At 45.8% G+C, this 22,192-nt stretch overlaps 1 protein-coding gene across 8 annotated transcripts in view; it reads right to left on the reverse strand.

Moving 5' to 3' along the window:
• The window catches only part of HDAC7 (histone deacetylase 7), a 543,111-nt gene that overhangs the window by 101,246 nt on the left and 419,673 nt on the right, over window positions 1-22,192 (reverse strand). For 4 of the 8 annotated variants that reach the window (XM_033936587.1, XM_033936586.1, XM_033936584.1 and 1 more), the window contains exons 3-8: window positions 21,566-21,656; window positions 14,807-14,924; window positions 6,057-6,172; window positions 5,132-5,248; window positions 3,691-3,803; window positions 681-882 (exon numbers count right to left, since the gene is read on the reverse strand). In XM_033936587.1, coding sequence (XP_033792478.1) covers window positions 681-882; window positions 3,691-3,803; window positions 5,132-5,248; window positions 6,057-6,172; window positions 14,807-14,924; window positions 21,566-21,656 — 757 coding nt within the window. The remainder of the gene's footprint in view (window positions 1-680; window positions 883-3,690; window positions 3,804-5,131; window positions 5,249-6,056; window positions 6,173-14,806; window positions 14,925-21,565; window positions 21,657-22,192) is intronic. The other 4 variants (XM_033936585.1, XM_033936583.1, XM_033936589.1 and 1 more) reach the window with 3 other exon arrangements.

Below are 22,192 nucleotides of genomic sequence, written 5' to 3' on the forward strand. Positions count from 1 at the left end.
CAACAGGTAAAGACAAATATGTCCATCTAATCTAAAACCTTTTCATCCCTCATAAATCTGGATGAAGCAAATAGGTGTACAGTCAATGTTCTCCTCAACCCTCTGTTACTTTCTAACCCAGTGTATCACAAACTGTATGCTGCGGCATACTAGTGTGCCCTGGAGGATTCCAGGTGCACCCCAAGATGCTGGCGAGGAGAAGGAGGTGCCGGCACCAGCTGACTGCTTACAGGATGTGCCTCTCGTAGTGAGAGACATGTCCTGTAGCCAGTCAGTTGGCACCTGCGCCTCTCCTCCTTGCTGGTGCCTCTGGCTCCTCCTCCTCACCTCTCCTTCTGCAGCACACCCCCCCCCCCACACCGGCAGTAATAGGAGTCTCAGGGCCGTCTCAGGGATACATGGAGGACATCCATGTATCACGGACTCCACATGATGACATCACACATGTGCTTTGACTTCATTGCATCAAACATCTGTGATTTCCCAGTGCCTTCCAACCGCAGCCCAGAGATTAGTGTGCCAGCAGCTTATAAAGTTTGCAACACACTTCTAACCCAACGCTTCCTAAGCTCATATTTGGTTGCCTGTGTTGCACCTCCAGTGTATCCCAAGCATCAGCCACTGATGTACAGGATATGTTGACACAGAACCAACCAAGCAGGTGCCACACATGTACCTACCAGCAACTAGCGGTGCATGAGTAACGGAAGGTTCCAAGATGATGACGGGCTGCAGACGGGGTGACAGGGGGCTCACAGGATCATGTTGCTCCAGCCCCGAAGGAATGAAAAGGGGAGAGCGAGCACCCGTCAGAACTGGACCATTCAGAACTGGAACCCTGTGTGGTGCCAAGCCCAGGACAGTTCTCCGCTCTGTTTCTCCCTGTGGGGACAAAGCTGACATGTAAGAAAGCAGGTGGTACAGGGAGATGGAGGATCCAGAGCAAAAGATGAGGAGGAATGCAGGTAATAAAAGGAACAAACATCCACAATACAAAAAAAAAAAAAAAAAGTGCTGAGATGTTTTTATAACAATAAAACTAATTATGAAAGGGCGCTGGAATGTTCTCAGCCTATCCAATCAACTTCTCAAGTTCTGAGTGTCATTTTGCCACTCTAGTTGAATAGAGTTCTCATATGTCATTAAGTGCCAGTTTGCAGAAACAAAAATTTTGTGTTTTGACATCGTTTCAGATTATTGATTGAACCATATCCACGTCATTCGCTTCTTGGTTGGGCTGAGAACTTTTCAGCACCTTCTCGTAAAGTACAGTGGTGCCTCGCATAACGGACGCCTCGCACAGCGAACGCTGCGCATAACGAACTTTTTGTCTTGCTCCCTATAACGAACTTCGTTTCACACAACGAAGTCGCCCGAGGGGCCCGGGGGGGGGGCGGAACTACTCTCGCCGCTTCCTAATGCGAGCCGGGAACAGCAGCACCCTCACCTTACCTCGGATGCCGAGTTTTCCGGCTTTCTTTTTCGGCCAGCCACACGCTTTCAGGGAGCAGCACATGCGCGCATGCTCTGTTGTTCAATCTTCTCCTCTGACGCAACCGGAAACCGGAAGTTGCAGGAGAGAACATTGATCAACTCCAGCAGCTGCGCGTGCACAGCTTTTTGAGATCGTGCCGGGAGCCAGACCCGCTGATGCACAGCAGCAGTGAATATTGTGCAGACAAACTAACCTGCTGGTACAGCCGAAGAGGGAGGAAGGAAAACTGTTGAATTTCTTGGGGGAAAGATGAGGAGTTCTGGCCAGCAGGGGAGGGAAAGCTGGACAGTACGGGGGAGGAGCAGTAGGGAAGGCAAGAGATCACTGCCCTCTCCAGCCAAAATTTTCCTTTTCAGAGGGACCCCGACATGGCAGCCATTCTCACAAACTGCCTGCGGCTGCCCCGAAGTTTTCCCTCTGCTGCAACTTCCCGTTTCTGATAGGGCAGATCGCCGCAAAGGGAAAGCTTCGGGGCAGCTACCGGCAGTTTATGAGAACAGCTGCCATGTCGGGGTCCCTCTGAAAAGGAAAATTTAGGTGTTTAATAAAGAAGTTTGGATCGCAGGGCCCCTTAGATCTATGCTCCCCCCTCTTACGCCAGCCCTGGGACCCTTCTGACAGTTTCGGGCCCTAGGCAAGTGCAGAGCTGCACTCAAGTGGCTAAAGAGCCACATGCGGCTCGCGAGCCGCGGTTTGCCGACCACTGACCTAGGACAACTGGAGGGTCAGGTGATTTGCCTAGAGTCACATGGAGCTGCAGTGGGAACTGACCCAGTTCCCGAAGTTCTTAGCCTCCTGCAGATCGTGCGGCTGGGTGAGGGAGAAGGCTGGCAGGCTCTGCATGTGAGGTGAGGTGGAGGGAGGGAAATGTAGGGCTGCAGAACGAATTATTTTGTTTTACAGGTATTCTTATGGGACAACAGGGCTGCAGAACGAATTATTTTGTTTTACATGTATTCTTATGGGAAAACGCGTTTCACACAACGAACGTTTCACATAACAAACTTGCTCCTGGAACGGATTAAGTTCGTTGTGTGAGGCACCACTGTACTTTATAAAATTTTTAACCTCTCCCCCTTTTAGAAAACCGCAGAAGCATTTTTTAGTGCAGGCTGGCATGCTGAATGCTCTGCATTGCTCCCGACGCTCATAGGAATTCTGACCTGAATGCTGGCCTACGCTAAAAAACGCTTTCACGATTTGGAAAAAGGGGTGTTAATGAATGAAAAAGCAGAGTATCCTCACAATTCTTGGATGCTGTTGGCTTTCACCCCCACCTGTCTAGAGTTCACCGAGGTCTGCCCTCTGCTTAATGTATCGGTGTTCCAACCTTTACCTGTTCTTTCAATGCATGTTAGGCCCTGGAGCATTATTAGGGGGGCTGTTTGCAGCTAGAATTCTGAGCCCATGTGAAGAGGGCTGAATCCTCCCTGGATTCTGCTCCTCAGATGGGTGCAGTTCCAGGAGCTAGCAGTCTGCAGTTTACTGAACTGTGCCAGGGAGTGCTCCTGCTGGAGATGAGCCACTTCAGCTAATGAGCAGGCAGGAAGTAGCTCCTTTTACTACATACATGCACCTAAGAAAAACTGGATGTACCTAGGAGGTCCGTCTATCCCAAGCACCTTCTATCATGCATATGACATGCATGTCTTCGGGGCCTTACAATGCTGAGAAAAGTATTTTAAGCAAACTGTGTTGTTTTATAGCATTTTAAAGCAAGACCTGGGAAGGCACTCGCGCACGCGCGGTGCGGCCAACTAGAACTTTCTAGTTAAAAAGGTCCGTACCGAGGGCTCCGTCGGTGACGTCACCCATGCGTAAAGAATATGCTGCCTGCTTGTCCTGGGATAAAAGTATTTTAAGCAAACTGTGTTGTTTTATAGCATTTTAAAGCAAGACCTAATTCATCTATATTCAGAAGATGTCTCTTCCATTGGGAAAACTAATTCCTTGGTGGAAAGTTTACAAGATCTACCTCACATAACAAAAGCTTACACGGTCCACACAGCAAACGGTAAATGCATTGGATTTGGCTACTGGGTTGACAAGATGCGTCCAGGCAGCTGATGGGACACAGCTCCAAGGCCGAGAAGAAAGGCTGGAGCCATAGGATTCTCCAAAACAGCCAACTATCCTCTGGCTGGTCCCATTTTTCACCATTTACGATGTGTCTGAACAGCACAGAAGCGTTTTACCTCTGCTGTCACGCTGGGTAGGGAGGAGAAGGAGCCATTTTCCGCAGCCGCACTATCATTGGGGGAGCTGCAGCCTGACACAGGAGTACTACTGCTGCTGGGAGAGGAATCTGCTGAAACCGAGACAAGAAAACAATGAAATCACTACAGGGGCAAGTCTATAAACAGGCACCAATATTCACACACCAATCTTGCACCTAAATGATTAGAATAATGCTGTATTCATGTATGTGCGCACACTCATATGCAGATACTAAAAAGCCACCTAAGCATTATTCTGCACATATCTGCATATCTTACAGGTAGATGCACGAATGTTCCCTCTAAGCTGAGTGGGAGTCCTCCACCTATAGCCTGCCAGTAGGGGGTGCTGTTTCACTGTCACATTTTCAATAGTGAGGGTCAGGAAAGCTCTGCAGGACTCCTGGGAACCTGCCTGATCCCTGGTGACCGAAAACACAATTTTGAACACCCTCCCACCCCCGCCCCTGGCAGCAATGCTCTTGAAGGGCTCCCATCCAGCTAAGAGGGAATAAATGAGGTGTACACATAGATGAAGTCTGGGCAGGACTCACACTTAGGTGCACAACTTAGCAAATGCTATAACTTAAGCATGTTAGTCTCTGGAACAAGCAAAGAGAGATGAAGGTCCACACCAGAAGAAGAACAATCCAGAGGATCCGAGAAGAAACCAGACTGCCACACATCAAATGATCCAAACCAATTAGAATCCAATGAATAAAATTGGATTTGGACTTTTGGATCGTTGGTGATCTGGCTTCTTCTGGGATCCTCTGGAATACTCTCTGGAACACAAATATACACTTTTGCCAGCTCTATGACTAAGGGCTCATGACGAAGCCTATATGTACGTGTCTACCAAGTTAAGCTAATATTCTATAAAAGAAAGTAAGCACTGATCTTCCTTTACAGAATAGGCACCTTAAGAAAAGGTGTGCAATTAAAGGATTACACCCTCAGTGGCTCAGCTCAGTATGCTAGGGATTAGAGAATGACACGGGAACAAATTTTTCCCCATCCCCGCGGGAACTCATTTTCCCATCATGTCCCAAAGAGTTCTTTTCCTGCTCCTGCCCCATTCCTGCACGCTCTGTCCTCATCTGCACAAGCCTCAAACACTTTTAAAATCAAAAGTGTTCGAGTCTTGTGCGGTTAAGGCAGAGCTTACAGAATGGGGCAGGGACAGCAACAAAACTCGCGGGGACGGGATGGGGAAATTGAGTTCCTGCAGGGACAAATTTGTCCCCTTGTCATTCTCTACTAGGGATACACCTCGCCCTCAGCACGTCAGGCTCAATTAGCAAGTCATAGCCATTCACAGCCTGCACATACCTTGGGCTCAGCACAGGAATCCATGGTCACTCACAGCCTTCAGCGCATTAGGCTCAGCCCAGCAAATTTGACTGTGGAAGCCACCTACCTAGTGTCTCAGTTGGTTTCCGCTTCACAGTGGGCGGGGCGCTCTCCTTACGCATCAAGGGGTTTTTCCGCCTGTCCACTACCTTCTTGTACCTCACCTTCAAGTTGGGCTCCGATGCTACAGAAAAGGTGAAAATCCCATTACTGAACTAAAAATAATTTGGATCCATGCATCATCCTAAACCGAGGATGCTGAAATGCTTTAAAGTGGCTGCCCTTTAGAAGGATATGCAGCACCTCTGTGATAAGGGGCCTGCCGGAACATTTCTAAAGAGACAGAGTGAAGGAACTGGGATATCTTTGCCAGACTGCAGCTCTCTAAATTTGAGCCAAACAAGGTAAAATTTCTTCCTAAGAGTCTGTGATGGGACTGGGATTAGAGATTGCATCCCCCAAACTCCCTGTGTTTATTCCTTTCTTTCTCCTCCATCTTTCCCAATGATAGTTCTGCTCAGAACACCCCACCATGAGTTTTCTCACTTTACTGCTATTAACATCCTGGGTTGAGCCTGAGGTGCTGCAGGCTGACAGAGTCCATTCATTGCTGGACTGAGCCTGGGCTGCTGCATACGAATACTAGCAAGTGCTTTACTCATTGTAACAAACCCAATCTGGGTTTGCTTGAAAGAAGCTTTCACTCTGCAGGGCTCTATTCCTTGCAAACTGATACAAATTGTGATTATTGCCTATAAAAGTTTCCATTAACAAGGCGTTAACCTAAAATATTTGTAAAATCTACAGCCTTCACTGTGAATCTCAACCTAAGGGCCGCATTAGCGAGATCATACCCTTACTGTTCACAAACATTCCATGATCATCCTATCAACCCCATTGCTCCCTCCCTCCCCCCCCCAGCTCAGCAAACCAACATGTTCAGCACCGAAAAAGAGTGGCATAGTCTCAGAGAGATGAGAAGCAGCCTGTACCCGTTTTCCTGAGGGGAAAGTGATCCGGCACATCTCCCGAACTCGAGGTGGCCCGGGGGACAAAACTTTGGAGTACAGGCAACGGGGCTCCTTCAGAGTCCAGGTGCTCCAGGGTCCTGCAAAGACGGATTAGGGCTATTACACCAGAGGTATTGTTAATAAATATAACAAAAAGCTGTTCACTACAAATGTCTGGTTAGAAATGTGCCAAGTCTGAACCAAATTCAACTGAGTTCCTCTACTAGCAGTACATGCCATGGGTCCAATCACATCTGAAAAGTGATCTCTTGCGAGCCCTCTAATTTCTTTTTTTTCTTTTAAGCAAAACTAGGCCTGCCATTGAACAAGGTGCCCCCCTTGGAGAGAGCATATCATTAGGAAGGTTAATGTTGCCAGTTAATTACAAACAAAAGAAGCAAGTTACCCATCTTGCTATTTAATTTTAATTTAATTTTACAGTATTTTATTTCTTATATACCGCTATACCATGAGGTTCAAAGCAGTTTACAATAAAGATACAATAAAATTAAAATAAATAAAGATAGGTACTTGGAAGTTCTCTAACTGTCCCACAGGCTCACAATCTAACTAAGTACCTGAGAAAACAATAATTAAAAAAGATAAAGATAGAAAAGATAAAAAACAGAGATAGAGATAAGATATGAACATCCCAACAGTTCCAGTCAGACAATAGGATCTGATGTTAGAAGATCTTAAAGACGGCATGCCAAGGAGTGAAAGCTGGTATGTTCCTTGAGACCTGGAATTTAAAGCACAGCCACCAAACCATTGCTGATATAGGTTACAGAATTGAGGTTCAGTATACAATACATAGGAAAATTAATTCTGGATGCGTTTCATAGGAAATTATTTCTGGTTACATTACATAGGAAATTACTTTAAATAAGAAGTTACATTATGAAGGAAATTACATTACAAAGGAAATTATTTCTGGTTAGAGGATTATCTGATTTCCTTTCGATGATAGTTAGATGGTATTAGTAGGAGATGTTAGGAATCAGGTTGATTACTTGGGTTTCCGGTTACTTTTTTGGGACGTTGTGAAGATGGTACCAGGAGGACTCTACTTGGAAAGTTATAGAGGGGATAGGAGGAAGGGGAGTTTAAGTAGATTGAATATACTTTTTGAATAGGAGAATTTTTATTTTTTTACGGAATACTTTGAGGTCAGATGTTGTGGTTAATAATTTGGAGATGGTGGGTTCGAGTTTTGCTGCTTGCGTTGCTAGGAGGTGATCATATTGCTTTTTGCGCTGAGTGCCTTTGAGTGATGGATAAGAGAATGGGGGTCTGTGATCTCCTTGTTTTGGTTGGAAGGATACGATTTAGGCGATTGCATAAATAGGCGGAAGTCATACCGTAGATTACTTTGAAGAGTAGACAGTATAGTTTAAATTGAATTCTAGCTCGAATCGGTAGCCAATGTGAGTCTAGGTAGGCATTAGTGATGTGGTCAAATTATCTAAGTGAATAGATCAGTCTGAGAGCTGTGTTCTGAACGGTCTGTAGTTGTTTGATCATGTTAGTGGGGCAAGGTAGGTAGAGGATATTCCAGTAATCTACAAGACCTAGTACAAGGGATTGAACTATAATTCTATATTGTTCTTTTTCAAAGAATTTTCTAATTTTTCTTAGGTTGCGCATTGTGAAGAATGCTTTTTGGGTAGTCTTGTTTATTTGAGTCTACATTGTGCAGCATCTGTCTATCCATACTCCCAGGATTTTGAGTGAAATCTGTATTGGGTATTTGGTTGCTTTAATTTCCAGGTTTGTTATGGATGGATTTTTGTCCATTTCTAGCATAAGGAATTTGCTATCCAGAGGGAAAAACTAGCCAGTTATTTTATGGAGCAGTGAAGTAGCAGGAACTTGTACTATGTAGAACCAGTTACTGTGAAATATTGCCAAACACAAACTAGAATAATCAGAGGGACAGAGAAATCTGAAGCTACTTTTAAAACATTGGGAGAACCTGAAACATCTCTCCCTGCCAGCCACAATGAAAGATTAGGTTCTTACCTGGATAATCTTCTTTCTGTTAATACAGTCTGTACTTTAGATAATCAATCCATGCTCGCGAACTGCTTGCAGAAGGATGTCAATCACATCTTTCAGCTCTTCCTTCATCAGTGGAGTATAGCTCCCTCTTCAGTTTGTACCAAAGCAATCATTCTCCACTGTAACAAAAGAAAAGAGGAGGGGCACGGGGAACATCCTCAGAGATATCGTACATTTCTGTTCTGCTCTCATGAAAAATAATAATTAAAATGAACTGGCAACATAGATGTATCAATGAACCAACATGCTGAGTGCAACTAGCACTAACATATAAGGAGCTCCAAAGTTTAACAAACTCATTATTGAATTAGCAATTTATTTAAACATGCTCACCCAACTGAAATGAAAACTCCAGCTCCAGACTAAAGGGTTGTCCGAAGCAGAAAGCAGATAAATTGCAAAACCCACAGGGAGGGCCGTACAGACTCCTGTGTGTATTAACAGAAAGAAGATTATTCAGGTAAGAACCTAATCTTTCATTCAATTAGATAACACAGGATTCTATACGTTAGATGACATAACAAATCAGTGTCAGACATCCAGAAGGCACGCCTCTTGAAGAGGCTCATATGGAGGCTTAGAAAGACCCTTCAAGATGATATTAAGATTCCAGAACAGAAAAGGCTGGCGAAAGGAGGCCGCAATCTGAGTGCCCCTTTCAAAAACCAGGCCACAGCTGGATGAGATGCTGGAAATAGCTTTCCCCCTCGAGCTCGGAAGCATGAGAGGCCCACTGAACATTGAGAGACGCCATCCATAGTCCATTTTCTAGGCTGGCCTGCAGAAATGCCAGGATCACAGGAATTAGTGCTTCAAATGGTTCTACCTGTTCTTTGGCACACCATAGCTAGAAAGCCTTCCAGGCCTTAGTGTAAGCTGCAAACATGAACAGTTTTATTAGCTACGGGTTAAGGCCTTGCGTTCAAGAACCATGCCATATGTAAGACCAAATTGCTCCAAATTCTTCATGAGAATTGGTCCTTGACTGAGGAGCCATGTGCAACAGAAGTTTGATGTACCTATCTCGTTGAAAATGTACTAGATTCGCATACCGAGGCTGTCGAGGCCAATATGGAGCTACAAGGATCAAAAGACCTGGGCGATTCGCAGTTCTACGGATGACCCAACCCAAGAAGCCACTTTTCTGCGCTTCCCAGTTCATCTCTTCGGTTGTAGAAGTGATTTGCCTTTGTATTCTTGGCTGAAGCCATCAAGTCCATCGCTGGTCTTCCCCAATGCTGGACAATGAGGTTGAATTCTCTTTCGGACAGCAACCACTCCCCTGGGTCTAAAGTCTACCGGCTGAGTCGACCTGTACGTTTTCCACTCCTGCTACATTGACTGCAGAGAGCTTCCACCTACTTGAACAACAACTGGGCCTCCAGACATAAAGGAGCACTTCTGGTGTGTCTCCCTGTCTGTTCACATAAGCTACCTTGGCATTGTCCTAGAACACTAACTGCTTTTCCTTCCAGGTGCTTCTCTAATGCCCTCAAAGCTAGATGGATGGCTCAAAGTTCTATACAATTATGGTCCACTTTCTCTGCGGAGTGTCCATTGGCCATGCAGTGGAGGACCTCCGCAATGGGTTCCTCAGCTGAACAGTTTGACATTGGTTGTGTCACCTAAGAGGAGATTTGGAGGGGCATGCACTTTGATTAGAAGTTCCCCTGAAGTGACCAGCACAAGCTGCTCCTTTCTTCCCCTGACCAAGGAAGCTGTAGCTGGAGAGAATATTGCTATGGGGACCATGTGGAGAGCAGGGAATCCAGTAGGGGATGTATATCATGCTCGTCCAGGGAGCTACTTTCAAGCCTTCAAGTCTAGCATTTGGAGGTAATACCAGGCCGTTGGATTCGGTTTCACTAAGAGCTCTGAAATTTGCTTCCTAAGTTTGTTTGTGTGGCTTGGAAAGAAAGATGCGGCCTTTCGCTATGTTGAAGCAGATTCCCAAGTACTCCAAGCATTGGGTTGGCTCTAGATGACTTTTTCTTGAAGTTGACTATCCAGCCCAGATCTTGTAGTAGATCCACAACCTGTTGCATTACCTGCTCGCACTCCAACCTAGATGACGCTCTGATCAGCCATCTTCCAGGTATGGGTGCACTTGTATCCCATCCTGCTGAGGTGCACTGCAACCACCACCATCACCTTGGTGAAGGTGTATGGGGCCATTACCAACCCTAAAGGCAGAGCCACAAACTGGAAATGCCTTTAAAGGACATGGAATCTCAAATATTTTCTGTGGTCTGGGAAAATAGGAATAAGAAGGTGCTCTGTCAGATGCAGGGAGGCTAAGAAATGACTGACTGAACCGTCTCCATACAGAAGTGTGGTATTTTCAGTGCAGCATTCACAGACTTTAGGTCTAGGATCAGTATCCAGGTATCGGTCTCCAGTATTCTGTGCCTTTCTTCGGCACTATGAAGTATACTGAGTATCTGCCAGAGCTTGACTCTTCTTCGGGAACTGGTTCTATGGCTTGAATGTTCAATAGTCTTTGCAACGTCGCTCAGACCCTGGTCTCTTTTTCTGGCAGTTGATGAACAGATCTGAAGGAGGTCGAAAGAACGTGATCTTGTGACCCTCTCAAAATAAGATCTAGGACCCAGCAGTCCGAGGAAATTTTCTCCAACTCCCTCCAGAATGCTGACAATCTCCCACCAATGTGCAGGGACACAACTGTTGACCTGGCATCATTGGGACTTCTTGGAGGTTGTGCCGATGCAAAACCCTGAGGGCTTTTCGTGTCTGGAGTTGTTAAATCTCTGTCTGGATCCCTGAAAGGATCCCTGACCAGAGGAACATTATAAGTAACAAAAATTGCCTCTGCCACCCCCGATGGGTTGGCGAGGTCTGCTGTCTGGCAGAGATTTAGGGCAGCGATCTGCTACACTGGCCTTAGGGTCATCTAAGCCTTTACCAAATAGAATCTGCCCTTTGAAGGGCAGTCTGCTCAGCGTGGCTTTGGAAGCTGAATTGCCCGCCCACTGCCTGATTCAGAGCATACTGAAGGCCGAAACATACGTCAAAACCTTATTCATGACTCCGATGTCATATAGAGCATCTGCTACATAATCTACCCCTTCCAGCACCAGCTGAGGGCAGACGGCCCCCTCCACAGTAAGACTCCACCTTAACCTGGTGTAGCAAGCATATGCCACAGACGAGGCTGCCGCTGTAGCTTTGATCTCCAAAGCCAGTTCTTCAAATTGCCTTTTAAGCACCACGTTCATCTTGCAATCTTGTGCATCCTTTAACATCACTCCCCCCTCACTAGGGAGGGAGGTACGCTAGTCACTTGAGCCACCGCATAATCCACCTTTGGCTGACTAAACAGCTGCTGAAAGTCTGGAATCACAGGGTAAAGATTGGACATAGTTTTTTCCACCTTCAGGGAAGCTTCCGAAGTCTTCCATTGCTCAGTGACCAGCAAAGTGATGTCCAGATATGCAGGGAAAAAAGGTGGTCTCAGCCACTCACAGTCATGCACTATGAAGTAGATGGCTGCTGGGGCTCCAAATTTAACTCCCTGAACACATCCGTGATAAGATGCTGACTTGAAAAGCCGCTGCACCGTTGGATCGTCCCCTTGGTCAAGGGCAGCTATCGCCACTTGATTCCTGGTCCCAGACAAGGAACCAGAATCCTCCAGGAAAACAGCCAAGCCCTGGGACAACAAAAGCATGGAGTCTGACCTCCTATCCTCCCAGTCATGTTCCACTTGGTCAGTGAGGCTGGGATCCAGTTTACTCTGTGGTGGGGAGACCTCCATTAAAGTGATTTCTCCCTGACTCACTGACAGAGCACCCTCAGGCAGTGCAGCATGTCCAGGGCCCGTCAAATAAACTTTCCACATGAAATTTACAAACTCTGGGGTAAATCCTTGTACAGGTGGCCCCATAGACCCCTGCAGGACCTCAGACTGGCTTCTCTTGGGCTCCACTGCGTCCACGCACTTGCATTTCACACCTTCGCTGTTTGAGGTCTCTGGAAGGGATTGTCTCCCTACCACTCAGAACTTCTGAGGTTCCCCAGCCCTAGATGAGGAGGCTTAGCCCGAGGCTCCAGCCCCTCCCTCGTGTGCCCCATGGCATGCAGTACTTGGATGCTCCTCAGTCAACCATCTAGCACAAATCTGGCATGATATAGGGGCAGAACAGCCTGAAGAGTCAATCCCAGCTGATTTTGAGCCAAATCATAGAGTTTTGAGGCAGATGGAGGCTTAAAAAAAATCATTTAAAATCCAAGATGGCCACCACCAGAAAAATCATACCAAAAACAGCCTGTGGGGGCTTCTCTGAAGTTTAAAAATAGCTAAGGGAAAAAGGTTTTGGAGGTAGGGGACCCTATCTCTAGCCCCAGAAACCCATAAAAATAATTTTTCAGACCCTCCCCCCCCCGCCCCGATTTTCTGCAGCCTGACTGAAATAGGAGGACTTTCTGCCTCATTCCTTAGAGGAAACAGTCCACAACTGGCGATCTTTGGGCTGCAAGTTTCCACATCCCACAGATCCTCAGGGAGCAACAAGGATAGAATAAAATGAAGCCAGCTCCCTGAAACCCAAAGGGATTCATACAGGGGCCCCACAGCCTGCACTCAAGCCTCTGATAAATCAGAAGGCGAGCTAGCTCCCAGGAAAACAGACCCCCGAGCCTCACAGAAGCACAAAGTAGACTGGCTTCACAGGTACACCTGGGGGTTGCCCTGCAAGCTACAGCCCACCCTTGTGGAGTCTGCATCCTTTCCCAGGCAGAGTAGCCCCAAACATGGGGGGTCCTCTGTGCACCGAAGCCTCACAAAACTGAAGAAAAATACTTGGTCTAAAGAAATGGGAGCATGTTACCTCCTTTTATCAAAAGCTCCACTGGCTGCCATTGGAATCCAGAGTTTTGTTTAAGTTCTCATGCATCTGCTATAAAACAGTATTTGGTATGCTACCAGGTTATCTTATCCCTCATTTTACTCTGAGTTACACTAACAAGAGCTCTCGAAGAGTACACTTGTTTGCATATCCCTCAATGAAATCCTGTCACTATAAAAGGTTCCTTGAGAGAACCTTTTCTTTTCAGGCAGCCAAACTGAATTTATGGCTTGCCAAAACTGTGTTAGAAGCTTCCTCCTATTTTGATTTTAGAAAACAGATAAAAACTAAATTATTCAATAGGCTGGGCTCTTAATGTATCTTATTATTTAACATAACATTTTTTATTCCATTTTAAAATTGTCTGTATGTTTCCTACATTGTAAGTATTTCTTCCCATATCGTATGCATTTAACTTGCCGAATATCAATGACTTGTATTGTATGTACCATGCTTAATTGTTGGTAACCACCTAGAACTTTCGGGTATGGCTGTATATAAAAATAAATGATTATTATTATTGAAAATAATAAGAACCAAATAAAACAGATCAGAAAACATCTTCTCAGTTCCCTTGAAGAAGGAAAAACTGAAGAGGGCACTATAATCCACTGGTGATGAAGGGGAAGCTGAAAAATGTGATTGATATCCTTCTGCAAGCAGTTCATGAGCACAGATTGATCACCTAACATATAGGCTCCAGTGTTATGTAACAGAATCTGGATTTGAATACTTGATTGTGTTGAGGGTAATTTTTCAGCCAGCATTCTCCTTCTATTCCTTTGGGCCTCTAGTGTTATTGGAGCCAGTGTTACGATCTGGTACAATACACTTTCATTGCAACTCCCTAGGAATGTGTTTCCCCAAACTCGTATAGACCAGTTACTGCAACACTCCATTGCTTTTCATTAGTTTTTGGCGTTACGTCTATTTTATAGTTTGTATTGTGTAAACATTTTATTAGATGTATGTTATTTTTTAGTTGGGGGGAGTTGGAAGAGATAACATTTGGTGTTATAATATGTCTAAGTGTATTTGATTCTGTTTGTTTGTACTGTAATCCGCTTAGGCATTAAGCAGAGAAGAATTATTTTAAAAATAAACAAAAAATGAATGCTACAATTGTAGTTCCTAATTCCAGCCCATAGGTGTCACTATGGTACAGAGATTGAGACTGCCATCAAGCATTGTGAGCACCAGGCTTCATCAACCCCAAGGGCAGCAGAAAGGGGTAGGCCACAGGGTCAATGACCTTACTTTTTTTTTTTTTTTTTTTTTTAAACACACAAAACATTAGCAACCAGAAGGATGAGGATCAGAATCAGAGATTGGTTTGTCTGGCCCTTCCAAGGAAAAAGATATCCCACTGCCCCTGGTCAACTAAGCCTGGGGTGGCCCTAGAGCAGGCAACTCTCTAAGCAGAAATGCCAATAGTCCATATCCCTCCTTGGAGAAAAAGAGCAAGGGTAAGGATTGTGGATTTGACATGCCACCATTCTGTGGTACAACCAAAACAGTTTTACAATTTTTTTTTCTTTTTGCAGGTACTATCTCTGTCTTGAGTGGGCTCTGGTTGTACTGGGAGAAGATGGATGGGGGTCACTCACTGTGCAGCTCTTCCAGTTGAGTTGGGTCAGGAGAAAACCCACCAACATGCAATCAAGGCTCCCTGTAGCAATCCTTGTCAAATGGCGTACTGAATGACCACCCTGGTCAACGCACCCTGAAGCCTGCCCTGCACTGCCCTTGTGTGTTCTTTCATCTTTATGACCAGAGATTCTCACGGAGCATTCCAGAGCCACTCACCGATATGGGATTGCAGGACCATTAATGTTACTGGCACTGGTACGCTCCAGTGCCGCCTGCTGCTTGCTGCGGATCACTTCTGCCAGCTTCTGCTTCACCGCATTACTTGCCACAGCACCTGCAGACATGGGAACACAGAGGCACACCCACTGTTACAGGGAAAAAAAAGCGTCACCACAATTTCATCATTACCTATGGACGTGGGATGCAATCCACTTTAACACAATTCACTGCTGTTTGCTATCTTTATATATAAATGATGATACAACAGGGTGTGTGTGTGTGAGGGTTTCTGGGACACACCTCAGGTGTGCTGTATTAGAAAACTGCCTTCAGCACTGGAGAGGGGAATGCTAAGAACACTTTAGACTGCTGGAAAGGTTTTAAATGCTTCCATCAGATGTCTCTCATTGTATGTGTTGCACTTCCTCATCATATTTAGTCAGGCAGAGTCAGACTGTACCAATGACGAAGCACAGGGGACTTGGGCGACTGTTTGTGGCTCTCAATTCATATTTTAAGAATCACCAGTTTGTGCTTTTTCATGCTGCGCTGCTCCAGCGCAGAGAAGAGTCCTCAGTCATCACTAAACCATCCCTGCCACCAGGCCTATGAAGGACCAGGATCACCAATATACTGTACCAGTATCAATATTTACCCCGTGAGGGGGAGCCATGGGGGGAGCTCTGTCACATTCACTGCAATTGCAAGATTAAAAAAAAAGAAAAGGTGCTTCCCAGATACAATATTTACAGATCAAGAGACAATTTTTATTACACAGCTTGCTCTGGGACAGCAAAAAGTATTGTATTAAGAAAAGCCAGGTAGATTTGCCAACCAACTCCCTGTCAGAAAAGATTTTACCTCCGTGTCTTTGAGGAACCCTTCTGTCACACATGCATACCCTGGTACACATATCCCCACCTGCACGGTGCATCTCTGCCATCTTGCACAGAGAAGTGTCAGGCAATGAGAAAAGGAGGCACATGTACAAACGACAAATGGCTCATCACTGCAGCAAAAGAGGAATGTGGAATTTCCCTGGTTATAGCACAGGGACCCTGTTTCCTCATGGCCCGCAACTCATGGTGTTTTGGGTCATATATGACTGCAAAGCCTTTGCTAGCTGGTCCCCAGCTATGCAATGTGAGGATAAGAGTGCTTACCAATAGAAATCACTCCGGCAGTAGTTTCTCCCTGTGAGCGTCTAGCACGGTGTATCGCAAACGGTGTTCCGAGGATGCCAGGTGCGCTCCGAGATGCCAAAGGGGAGGGGAGGCGCTGGCTGACTGCTTATAGGACGTGCCTCTCTTGGTAAGAGGCACTTCCTGTAGTCAGTCAGCCGGCACCTCTGCTTCTCCTCTCCTTCTGCAGCACCCCCCACCGGCGGTAACAGGAGGCTCAGGGCTGCGGCTGGAGGACATCCGTGCACATCGACGTGACATCTTGCATGCGCGTGATGTCATCGCGTCGACGGCCATGCATTTCCAGGTGCCCTCCAGCCGCAGCCCGGAGATTAGTGCGCCAGCAGCTTTAAAAGTTTGCGACACACTGGTCTAGCAGAAATGCTGGGCTACAAAAACACAAACCTCAGCCTGGTGAGAGAGCGAACCATATTGTTGAGGCTAAAGACCCTGGTCCTGTCACCTTGGTGGCGAGTAAGGGGTTGGGGAGGGGAGCAGGTATCGCTCTCAATGTTCTGTATTGGCACAGAAGATGTCTATGCTCTGACTACGTGTCTGGGATCTGTGTGGTTATTAAAGGCTGTGTGTCACAAAAGGACAAAGACAGATTCAGGGCTGGTATGAGCTTGTCTCCAACTTCCTCTATGGCTAGGGGACAGATGTGTAAACAGAGCAGACTGAAGTCAGAACCAGGGCCAAAACATTTACTCAGCCTACCTTGGAACCAAGAAAACTCAAACTCTGTGGCATGGAAAGCAGAAGCATCCTGAGTCAGAAATGCTCCATGTGAGGCAGGCCTCCAACTACTCTCACCCCATCCACTACAAGAACAGGGCACAATTTTAGCACCCCCAACCTCCCTTGTTGGAATAGAAAAGGTTCAATGAAGGGTGATGAAAATGATTAAGGGGATGGAACTCCTCTGGAACTTTTTAATCAGAGGATGTGTTAATAGCAGTTAGCCTATCTGGATTTAAAAAAAAAAAAAAAAAGTTTGGACAAGTTCTTAAAGGAAAATCCTCAGTCTGCTTTTGAGATAGGCATGAGAGAAGCTGTGGGATCGGTAGCATGGAATGTTGCCATTATTTGGGTTTCTGCCATGTACTTGTGATCTGGCTTGTCCACTATTGGAAACAGGACACTGGGCTAGATGGACCATTGATCTGACCCAGTATGGCTATTCTTATATTTTGTATGGCTACATAGACACACAACTTGCTATGAACCTGTTGGAAGCCACTCCCACTTCCAGTAACACAGCATGCGACAACAAATAAAAGATTGAAATGACCTATCTAATCTGCCCACTAAAATGATTAGGAAGCTGGCTAACCTGCATATATAGCATCAGGTATAATCCTGTCTTCTGTCCTTGTGGGGTACAGTGGCTGAGTCCTGCTCACACCTCTCCTGGAAGAATGACCTAATGGCTACAGCAGTAGGCTGAGAACCAGAATAGAGAACGACATGGAACGGGGCAGGAACAGGGACAAACGGTATAGAAATTCAAAAAAATTAATTCTCCACTATTACTACTACTACTATTTATCACTTATATAGCACTGAAAGGCATATGCAGTGCTGTACATTTTGACATTTATAGACGGTCCCTGCTCAGAAGGGCTTACAATCTAACTTGGACAGACAGACATGACATATAGGGTTGGGGATGCAGAACCCAAGGTGAGAGGAGTTAGGAGTTGAAAGCACTCTCGAAGAGGTGGGCTTTTAACCAGGCTTTGAACACTGCCAGAGACGGAGCCCACTGTAGGGATTCGGGCACAATTACCTTCCCAGATGATGTAAATAGGATACTATTTAGTTAAGTTGCCTAGTGGCACAGAAACTAAGTGCATTAAACTATCTGAGGAGCTGAGCAGCTTGAGTATATTTTTCAGCAAATTTTCAGGATTGAGACATCCGGGTTTTACTTCCAGTGCTTTCAATGGAAGTAAAACCCGGATGTCTCAATCCATCCTCTTTTCTGGAGCCATATGGTAACCCTAGGTCTATTAAATGGACTAGGCAAGGGAAAATATATATAGTTGCAAATGGATAACTTTATAACTGGGTGCCTCTATTTAGGTTCCTCAAGACAGTGTTGTAGGAGTCTGTTCTATAACAGTTGGCATCTGGACACCAAGATTGCTTTATAGACTACTACCATACATATTCAAATCCAGGTCGAGCCTATGGATAAGTTGATGCAGTTTTAGACCTAAAAATATCACTATGATTACTTTGTATGTCATATTTTATATAGTTCTCAGCTGTATTTTGCCTGCTATAAAAATTTAATAAAATGTTTGAACTAAAAATGGTCAAACAAATTCTAAAGTTGAGGCTCTCCCCCAGCCTTCACATGGATCAGCACCTCTCACACCCTCCCTTCCACCTCCGGGATCCAAAATTGCTCCCTCTCTTCCTCCGTCAGGTTCAGCATGTCAATTCCCACTGTCCTTGCTATTTACTTGTAAAAAGTAGCTTCTATAGAGCTGTGGCAGTTCAGTGATCATCCTAGGCTGCTTGCAGCCTGCCGCAGAGTACTCTCTCTGATTTGTCCCACCACCTCAGAATCAACTTCCTGTTTGGCGGGAGAAATCAGAGAAAGTGCTCTGGAGTAGGCTGCAAGTAGCCAAAGATTGCTGGCTTTTTGTAGTCAATTTAAATCTCCAAATGCATTTAGTGTCAAGCCAAGATGTTCACAGTCTAGGTTGACTTTCCTTCTAAGCTCTGTGGAAGTCCTCCAGTTGTGTTCCACAGGCTGCAAGGAAAAAAGCTAGCTCTGCAGGACTCCCGTGCCTGTCCCTTACGACTAAAAACATGATACTGAAGCATCATCTCAAACACCCACCCACCCGGGAATACTGCTTTAGACCACACTCAGCTTCTTGATTAAGACAAATTTGAACTGGAGATCTTTCAAGTCCTCAAAAGCCATATTTTTATCTTTTTCACATACTGCTAAAGTACCCCATGCTCGGTACAAGAAGTCCTGGCATTGGCGGATGAAGGTATACCACCAACTTCCACATTAAGGAAGCAGCACAAGAAGGGAAGCAGCTTGGCCTCTATATGTATTTGTCTGGTAAGGCCTCAGCATTCCCGCCATCAAAAGTATGTTCAGCATGTAAGGAAGAAGGTAAGAATGCATTGTCCCTCCTATTCCATCCATCTCTGGGTGCCTCAAAATTGGAGAGCTGGCTAAACCCCTAATGTGAAGGTAAACTCGTGATTTAAATGTCAGTATTAAAAATGTATTGTATGGAGACTATCATCTATTCTGTCTCCACCCCTCATAGATGGATCAGAAACTGGTTGGCGGGTAGGAAACAGAGGGTAGGGGTGAAGGGCCACTACTCGGACTGGATGAGGGTCACGAGTGGTGTTCCGCAGGGCTCAGTGCTCGGGCCGCTGTTATTTAATATATTCATAAATGATCTAGAAACAGGCACGAAGTGTGAGATAATAAAATTTGCGGACGATACAAAACTATTTAGTGGAGCTGGGACTAAAGAGGAATGCGAAGAATTGCAAAGGGACTTGAACAAACTGGGGGAATGGGCGGCGAGATGGCAGATGAAGTTCAACGTTGAGAAATGTAAAGTATTGCATGTGGGAAACAGAAACCCGAGGTACAACTATACGATGGGAGGGATATTATTGAATGAGAGTAACCAAGAAAGGGACTTGGGGGTAATGGTGGACATGACAATGAAGCCGACGGCACAGTGCGCAGCAGCCGCTAAGAAAGCAAATAAAATGCTAGGCATAATCAAGAAGGGTATTACAACAAGGACAAAAGAAGTTATCCTGCCATTGTATCGGGCGATGGTGCGCCCGCATCTGGAATACTGCGTCCAATATTGGTCTCCGTACCTTAAGAAGGATATGGCGTTACTCGAGAGGGTTCAGAGGAGAGCGACACGTTTGATAAAAGGAATGGAAAACCTCTCATACGCTGAGAGATTGGAGAAACTGGGTCTCTTTTCCCTGGAGAAGAGGAGACTTAGAGGGGATATGATAGAGACTTATAAGATCATGAAGGGCATAGAGAGAGTAGAGAGGGACAGATTCTTCAAACTTTCGAAAAATAAAAGAACAAGAGGACACTTGGAAAAGTTGAAAGGGGACAGATTCAAAACGAATGCTAGGAAGTTCTTCTTTACCCAATGAGTGGTGGACTACTGGAATGCGCTTCCAGAGGGCGTAACAGGGCAGGGTACAGTACAGGGGTTTAAGAAAGGATTGGACAATTTCCTGCTGGAAAAGGGGATAGAGGGGTATAAATAGAGGATTACTGCACAGGTCCTGGACCTGTTGGGCCGCCGCGTGAGCGGACTTCTGGGCATGATGGACCTCAGGTCTGACCCAGCGGAGGCGTTGCTTATGTTCTCAGAAACAGATTTTAAGGTAAGTCCAAAGTGAGAAATTTACTATCACATTTGTGGCAGTATATAGGATTACTTTATTATTCTGCATCGGGGCAGAAAAGCTTAAAGCCCCAATCCCTCCACCCCCTCCCCTAAACTGTATCCATGACATCTTGTGTGTCTGTCTTGCCTGTTTAGATTGTAAGCTCTTTCAAGCAGGGACTATTTTCTTACTCTTTGTGACTCTGTACAGTGCTGCGTGCGTCTGGTAGCGCTATAGAAATGATTAATAGCAGTAGTAGTATTCCCCGATCATCTGACATCTACCCACAGAACCCCAAATCCCTCACAACCCTTCCCAAACAATTAGCTCTGGTGTGTAATGAAACCTCCACTCTCGATCCTCCCCAAAAATAATTGTGACCCCCCCACACTCACCCCAAGACCTCTGGATTCTCCCCCCCCTGAGATGACCCTGACTGCCCAACCCCCTGACCTCCAAATTCCCCTGAAATCCCCCCCAAACAAATAGCCCTAGTGTCTAGTAGATCCCACCTACCCTCCCTAAGGCATATCTTCAAGTAGAGGTATGAATGATGCCCACTCATTCCTGCCTCTGTGCCATCTTCAAAAATGGCAACAACTGACCCCACACAGTACATCCTAGGATCAGTCTGCCAAATAAAGGAAAAATTCCTTTTGACAGACTGACCCTGTGCAATGCATCTCCAGGTGCATTGGTAGGGTCAGAAACTGGCATGTTCAAAGATAATGGTGAAGAGGAAGGAGCAAATGGGCATCAGAGAAGATCAAGAGGGTACGGTTGCTGCTAAACACCAAGCCTTTTTTTGGGGGGGGGAGGGGGAGAAAGCATTGGGTGGTGAAGGATATGTCAGAACTATTTGTTTGGGGGAAATTGGGGGTGGGCATTGAGAGGTTCGGGGGGGATAGGGGGATTTTATTTGGATGGTTGTGGAGGTGACCCCTCATGCAGCTGCCCTTGTATTTTTTTAATGCCTCCCTGTCAGTGCATGAGCCATTCAGTGCTCATGAACCAACAAGAAGGAGGGTATTTTAGCAATGAGCTGCAGATTGCCACATTCTACACTGCTTTTCCGACGGTGAACACTTGAATGGAAACATACACATTTCTTAAGCAATCCTGAAGATCCAGACCCCTCTACCCAGCAAGGCATACTCACTCTGTTTGCTTTTATGCTTGTTTAATAACTGACGCAGCTCCTGGTCCTGCTTCCCCTGCTCCAAATCACGGTTTGAGGACTCCATAGTTAGCTTTGGTGGAAAGGAGAAGGAACAGAAAGACAGACATCAGCACCCTACAGCAGCTTTTAAGATGAGCTACACTGGTCACATGCAGATGATGACATGTGGCCCGAACATAGTAGCCAACTTTTCAAAATTATTGGAGGTGCTAAATCCAACAGAAATGACCTCTTCCTGCACAGTCAAGGAGTTTGTTCAATGTTAGGAATGCTCAAGCACCTACAGAGCTGGCTCTTATGTGATCTAACAGTTTCTAAAAGGTGCTCATAACCTCCACCGCATGAGATATGGGACACCAGCGCAAAGATTCTTCACATCTGAGCAGTAGCATAGTAACCAGGGAGGGCGGGGGACACACCACTCCGGGCACTGAATGGGTGGGGGCGCCAGTACCTCTCCACCCCCTCCATCTACCTCGTTAAATCTTTGCCAGCATGAGCAACTTCTCCAGCCTGCTGTTTGTACCAGCCTGGCTCCCCTATGAAATCACTTCCAGGTCATGGGGCCAGGAAGTGACATCAGAGAGAAAGCCAACACCAGTGTGA

This window comes from Geotrypetes seraphini, chromosome 3 (genome assembly GCF_902459505.1).
Source record: "Geotrypetes seraphini chromosome 3, aGeoSer1.1, whole genome shotgun sequence".
NCBI classification, from domain to species: domain Eukaryota; kingdom Metazoa; phylum Chordata; class Amphibia; order Gymnophiona; family Dermophiidae; genus Geotrypetes; species Geotrypetes seraphini.